This window comes from Frankliniella occidentalis, unplaced genomic scaffold, assembly GCF_000697945.3.
Source record: "Frankliniella occidentalis isolate FOCC.00 unplaced genomic scaffold, Focc_3.1 Scaffold171, whole genome shotgun sequence".
In the NCBI taxonomy this organism is placed as follows: Eukaryota; Metazoa; Arthropoda; class Insecta; order Thysanoptera; family Thripidae; genus Frankliniella; species Frankliniella occidentalis.
In genome coordinates, this window is record NW_026267297.1 from 328,872 (window position 1) to 335,762 (window position 6,891).

The window sequence follows — 6,891 nt, forward strand, 5'->3', positions numbered from 1 at the left end:
CCCCTTTTTTTCCTTCGTCGGGTCCGGCGGCTATAAATTGGAGGGTCCGTGGGTCACTGCCGTCCGCTCGCCCTCCTGAGTCCGTCTGTCTGTTCGTCTGTCCGTCTGTCTGTCTGCTCCAACACCCGCCGCATCCTCAGGCCCGCGCACACATTGCCCGCCGGCAGCCCCCCTGCTGTTTTCCCGGCCCTGGCCCGGCCCGCCCGGCCGCGCGAGAATGCACCGCAGAGCCATTACTTTTCACGGCTCGGACCGGACCGGCCCCCCGGCCCGACCCGGGTGGTAGGGAGCTGAGCTGGGTGGGACTTTTGGGACTTTACTCGCGGCTCAGACCGAATAACGTACGGCGTATGAATGAAGATGCGCATAACCGCGTTTATCAAACTCGGGCGCTTCCCCTTGTTTATTTATTTCCGTTGCACTGTTTTGCGATCGGTACCCCGACGTCCGCCTGCCAAAAAATTCTACGAACAATATCGTGAGTGAGTGTGTGTGTCAGAGAGGGAAAGAAGAGAGAGAGAGGGAAAGAGAGAGGGAAAGAGAGAGAGAGAGAGAGAGAGAGAGAGAGAGGGGGGGGGGCGGAAGATAGATATGTTAGCAGCTCCCTGAAGCCCTCCTTTCTTCCCTGTCCTGTCGGGCCCGGCTGGGACCACCGCGTGAGTAGCTGCTAGATGCAGAGGGGGCGCGCGGGGCGGGGTGGCTGGCTGCCGGGGCTGCTGCGCCCCACCTGCCTGCATCTCTCTCCCCTTTCATCCCACCACGTCCTCTCCACCGCCCCCGATGATTACCGCTCACGCCGTCGCCCTAATGAAATTGGCGGGCTGTGCTAGCAGGCAGTGGTTGAGCTGGAGGAGGGTTTGGGGTGCAGGGGGTAGAGGGTGGTGGATATGGGGGTGGGTTCTTCTGCTTGCTAGAGAGGATGGATGGGGTGAGGACTCATAAATTGAAGCGGCACCTCACACGCAATCGTGCCGACATGCTGGGGAAAATAAGGCGTCGTCTTACCTTGAATATGGCGTGTGTGTCTCGTGTGACTCGTTTTTCGCTCTTTGTTTTCTACTTCTTCCCCCTCCCCCGTTTCCTTTCTTTCGTCACCACCACACTCTCCGCCCGCCTGACACCCACTCGGCCTCTACCCACGCGAGCTGAGGGTCCTGTAGCTCGGCGCCCCTGCTGATGTGAGAGTCTTGTAACCGCCCGCTCCACGGCGTCGTCGTGACCTGCGAGTGGCGTGGCCGTACGTGGCCGAGCGTGGCCGAGCGTGGCCGAGCGTGGCCGAGCGCGGCGAGCGTGGTGAGCGCGTGGCGCGGCGCCAGCACGGGTGTGAGTGCCGCTAAGTAAGTCGCTCTTTACGGCCCTTAACACCCGGCGTCATGAGCGATCACGGCGCCGAGATGGACCGGGGCCGGGGCATTGGACACGGCACTAGCGGCGCAGCGTCTTTGTCCTTCTCTTGTCTTCTTCTCTCATACCCTCTTTCACTTCTTTCGTTCTCTCTCTCTCTCTCTCTCTCTCTCTCTCTCTCTGCGTTTACCGCGCCGCCACACGCCCTGCTGTGCTCACGCTCCCTCCCTCTCTTCTTTCTCTGTTGCAGACGTGCCAAAGTTCGTGGAGCCGCTGCGCAACGTGACGGTGCCCGTGGGCCGAGAGGCCATCCTCGTGTGCGTAGTGGACAACCTGTCCACGTATCGGGTGAGTAGCGGCAGTACACCGTAGGACAACTCACATTGCAAGAAGCAGAGATGACCGTTTATAAAAACGGGGCGCAGATTCACAAATTAACGAAAAAAAATATTTGTTTAAACATACCAAAAAGGGTGTAAGGAGATTTTAAGAATTTTCATTTTGCATTTTTCTCATAAAAACCCTTCGGTTGGTACGTGCACGTGGTGCAGGTGGCGTGGCTGCAGGTCGAGACGCAGACAATCTTGACGGTGCAGACGTCCGTCATCACCAAGAACCACCGCATCGCGCTGACTCACACGGACCAGCGCCGGTGGCAGCTGCACATCAGCAACGTGCAGGAGAAGGACCGCGGCCTCTACATGTGCCAGATCAACACGGACCCCATGAAGAGCCAGGTTGGCTACCTCGAGGTCGTCGGTGAGTAGAAGTAGTAAAATATCGCTCAAAACATAAGGTGCGGACTAGGCTATGAATTGCATCAAGAGCGAATGGAAGGGAAGAGCCAGTGAACCCCGCGTGGGTAGGCCGTCCCGTCGAGCAGACGTGTCGAGCGGGTCGGCCTACCTGCAGCGCTGCAGGGGCTTCCTCGCTGTGGTCGGAATCAAGCAAACTTACAAACTCCAAATAATCGACATTTCTTTTACTCCTGCCTTCGCATTCAGATTGTCATTGTACCACCCAAACCCTCCCCCACACAACGCCCCCTACCACTCCGGCACATTAACATCACGGGCCTCAGACTACTACTGCAGTAGTCCTACCTGCTGCGAACATGCAACGCACTCCAGCGAACGGTGATAATGAAAACCGGGGAGGCTAGTTTGAAAGAAAAACAAAACATGCCACCATTACACAGGATGCTTCTGCAGAGCTCGACGCCCCGGCCGCAGTCTCACCCGCGCTCCCCATGCTGAGCACTCAAAAGCAAGCAGGTGGAGCAAAAAAAAAATGAAACAAGTGATGCCAGCCGCTGTATACATGGGCGGCCCCAACACCTGGCGGTGCGGGTCGGGCCGGGTCGGGTCGGGTGGGGTGCGTGACTTCTAGGAGTGAGCCGCGCGGGCCGCTGACAGCAGGGCCGCGGGGGGAGCGGGGTGACATGTAGGCTCGGGGAAGCGAGGAGGTGAAGAAGGGTTGTGAGGGCGAAATAGTCGCGCCACACTTACGCACACGCACACGCACGCACACGCACACACACGCCACGCGTTGCCTGGCGCGCCCCCTCCCTCCTCACTGCCATTGTCTCGTCCTCGTCGTCTCTCGTACTGATATTAACTGCGCTACGCCAATAACGGCGCTAGCGCTGTTGAAACATGAACCGCAATTTTAGATATACCAAATATATTTATTGTCACGATTGGCTTATTCTCCACCCGGAAAGCGTGGTGTTAAAATCATGCTTCAATTTAGTCATAAAAACACGAGAGTTAATAAAGGCTACCAACCCAGTCAAGAAAATGCTGTTATATGGCTTTCCTCTAAACATGTTTGGTAAACTTAGTAAACTGTTTATACCTCTAATATCTTTAATTCCACGTCGTTTTTGTTTAGCCGTGCCACATACCATTTTTAACCAATTATTGTTGAAGGTTTTATATAATTTTGCATATTAGACCTAGATACAAATTTTCATTGAGATCTCATCTTTGACCTGTTTTTGAGATTTCAGAGCAGAGAGCCTTGTGATCTGGGTTATGTGAACACTTTTTCAAAATAATATTTGGTGTCAACAATCTACTTTCAGATAATCTGTTTGGTAGGGTCTCAACGGATTTTTTTTCCGTCCGTGTGCAGCACGTCTCCCGTCCTTGCTCCCTCGGCTACAAAGCCGCCGCTCCCAAGACGTTCGACAGCCTTACCGTGCCCGGCCTTATTTGCCTCCTGTACTCACCTACCACACCTTGGCCCGGTCGGATTGTCTCTCCTTAATAACATGTAAATACATGCAAAGCGCTGTGCGTGGCGATCTCTGCGCTGCCTCGCCCCCGCCCCTCTCTCTCTTTAACCCCCCTCCCCTCTCCATTGCTGCCAGCTCACCCCCTCCCTTCCCCCCACCGCGCTCTTGCCCAACTTTCATGAGACACCTGTCCCCCGCCCCCCTCACCTCTCCAGCCGCTCCGTTCCTACATCCTCCTCATTGCCCTATCGCGAATTCCCGTAGCCCCCTCTATCTTTAGCCCTCCCCCTCCGCCTCTTCCTCCCCGACTACCTCTCCCGCCACGCCACGCCACGCCACGGCCTCACCCGCTATCGCTCATGCATTGCGCCCTTCCGTATAGCGTTGGCGTGGTGTAGCGTGTAAATTGCAGCCGACTTATTTCGCGACGCGACACGCTGACAGCACGTGTGATTAGGGATACCGCTCTCTCTCTCTCTCTCTCTCTCTCTCTCTCTCTCTCTCTCTCTCTCTCCCTCTCTCTCCCCCTCTCTGCCCACTCTCCATCACACTGACTCAACCGCACCGTACTTCTTTGTCTCCCCCGCGGCTTATGCCTCTTCTATTCCTAATAACTCGCACCCTTCCCCCCTCCTCTTCCCCTTTCTGCCTTTTTACGGCGCGCTTGGGGGAGTCGAGTCGGGCGATAATTTGCTCAGTCTATGCAGCGGGCTCCGTAATGCAGCGCGTATTAATAATCGGAAGGGGCGGGACGAGGGGCGGCCGTGAGGGAATGCAACTGTAGGGAGGAACTGAGCAACGCGTGCGTTTAGGGATGCACGCCGCCCCCACTCCACCCCGCCCCAGCCCGTCGCCAGCAGTGGCAGTGGTGATGAAAGTCGTGCGGGGGCGCGGCTCGGCGGGCGGGCGCGGGCAGGCGTATTCGGGCGGTCCCCGTGGATCCGTGCCCCCTCCCCGTCCCCTCGCCCGCGCCCCTTCCCGTTTCATGAATTACTTATAAGGATCGCTGTTAATGCCGCACTAAGCTCGCAGAGTAACGGACTGCTGCCGAGGCCGCTGCCGCCGCCGCCGCCGTCCCGGGCCGCGCTCCGCAGCGCTACGCCACTCTGGCCCCGGAGTGGATAATCAGCGTGGGGAGCCGAGCCGCTAACTGTGTTAAGTCGGCCGCCTGGGAGAAAGCAGTCGAGGGCGAGGGGGGCGGAGGGGAGCGGGCTGCGGGGCGTGCCTCTCCATCCCCGCCGCACCCCGCCGCACCTCGCCGCACCCCGCCGAGCGCTGAGGTGGCGGCGGCGGCGGCCGGGACGGGCCACATTGCGTAGCTGCTGGAGCTGGCCCTCCTCCTGGCCCTCCTCGGCCTCCACCACCGCACCACGCACAATCCCACAGCGAGGCCACCCGTGTGCTGCTGCTGCTTCTACCGCTGCTTCTGCCGCTGCTGCTGCTGCTGCTTCGCACTGAAAAAGTAATGCAAAAGATTTGCGTCCGGGATAAGACTCACTTTTGCGGTCGCGGGCGTGGGTCGGGCGGGGGGAATTATGTACGCTATGCGTTCCGTGGAAGCTGTGTGGTGGCGGCGGTGGTGGTGTTGGGGGGCGGACGGGGGCCGCCCCCGCCTCCCACTCAGCTAGATCCAACGTGGCGCGCATGCAGCCCGCTGGGGCCTGCTGGGGCCCGCTGCCGCGGCACGTGGCTTGTGCACCTGGCCACAGAGCGTCCCGTCACACACATACACACACTCACCCACACAGACACACGCACATACACACACGCCCACACAATACATCCAAGCGCGCGCGAGCACACACACACACACGCACATATTGCGTTCTGCGTTGGCCAGCGGCGCGTGCCGGTCCACGTGTGTGGGAATTGAGCGAGGTCTTGTTTCCGAGAGATAGACGCGCTCCGCTTTGACGGCGAGAGAGAGGCAGCAAGTAGCGACGAGTGGGCGGGGGCCGCGGTAAGCAGGGACGAAACCCACACACGGTCACGCCTGCTGCTATTTTGCTGCGCGGTTTGCTTCCTGAAATGAAATCTGAGAACTCTAAAACAGCGGCCTCCCGCAGGGGTTCTCGGACTAAAATGCACTCAATCGAATTCAGAGAATTTTGCTCTGAATTTAAAAGCAAAACCACTCGTAGTGAGACAAATACGCTTGATTTCAGTACAAAATACTCTTGGATCACAGTGCAGTTGGTACTTGAATCAACCGTGTGTTGCACTCTTCTGAATCTGAAACACTCTTAATTCGATTCCGCCTATTTTAGTGCTGAACCGAGAACCCATTTTTCTGGATGCAGCCGTCTCTATTTCTCCAGAGCTCACCACGTCCGCTCTCTCGGTTTCCCGCTGTGAGTCACGCCTCCCAGTCCCAGTCTTCTGAAGCATGGCATTGAGGAGGAGGAAACCGCGGCGGTCTCCACCAATAATGTGTTTTGTTTTTTCTCCCGACGGTCGCAGCGCCTTCCGCAGTGGGGGCCCCGAAACATCTCGGCCCCGCGACGCCCCGCCACGCCCGCAACCCCAACAGCGCGGCAGTAGTTGTTTGTTCAAGGCTCGCGGCCCGGTGGGACCGGCCACCTCAGTAGTATGGGCTGCACTTTGTCGCAAATTTTTGTCGCAAGGGGTGGGGGGGGCCAGAAAACGAATCCGTTGCATGGAGTGGGGGGCCGCGACGTTTTTGTAGCATGTGACGAGGTGGAGGGGGAAAATATTTTTTTTCTGCCTTGGTCGGGTTTCGATCTCGGAACTTTGGTTTCGTAGTTGGGGGGGCGAACCCCTAGACCACTGGACCGCTGAGGGTCCAAGGGATCTGATTGACATGTGTAGCGGAGAGCGGGCGCTGGCGCGGCTGGCCCGTCCCTTTCTCGGCTTAGCTTGGGTAAGCTTCGGGAGGCGGTCGGCTCGGAGTGAAGGGCGCGGTACGCCCTCTGGAGGCCGGAGCCCGGATGGCTCGGCTCGGCTCCGCTCGGCTGGTATGGCGCGACGGATTTGAAAATGGGAAGGTGAAATGTGCCCTCCTGTGAGAGGTATGGCGGCACGAGTTCCATTGGCTGGAGATAGGGTGTGTGAGACTAGGAACACAAACTTCGGGGCGGTTCGCGCCGTGGAGGCTGGAGCACGTATGCCTCGGCTCCGCTCGGCTCGGCTCCACCCGGCTCCACTCGGTTCCGCTCGGCTCGGCTCCGCTCGGCTCGGCTTCCCTCGGCCCAGCTCGGCTTTGCGCGGCTTGGCTTGGCTCCGCTCGGCTCTGCTCGGCTCCGCTCGGCTAGTATGGCGCGACGGATTTGAAAATGGGAAGAGGATAG

General features: G+C 58.6%; 1 protein-coding gene across 1 annotated transcript in view; it reads left to right on the top strand.

The window, feature by feature from the left end:
- LOC113209278 (lachesin-like) overlaps window positions 1-6,891 on the top strand; it is a 75,827-nt gene that overhangs the window by 49,455 nt on the left and 19,481 nt on the right. Inside the window, exons 3-4 of the mRNA XM_026426705.2 lie at window positions 1,595-1,692; window positions 1,896-2,103. Coding sequence (XP_026282490.1) covers window positions 1,595-1,692; window positions 1,896-2,103 — 306 coding nt within the window. The remainder of the gene's footprint in view (window positions 1-1,594; window positions 1,693-1,895; window positions 2,104-6,891) is intronic.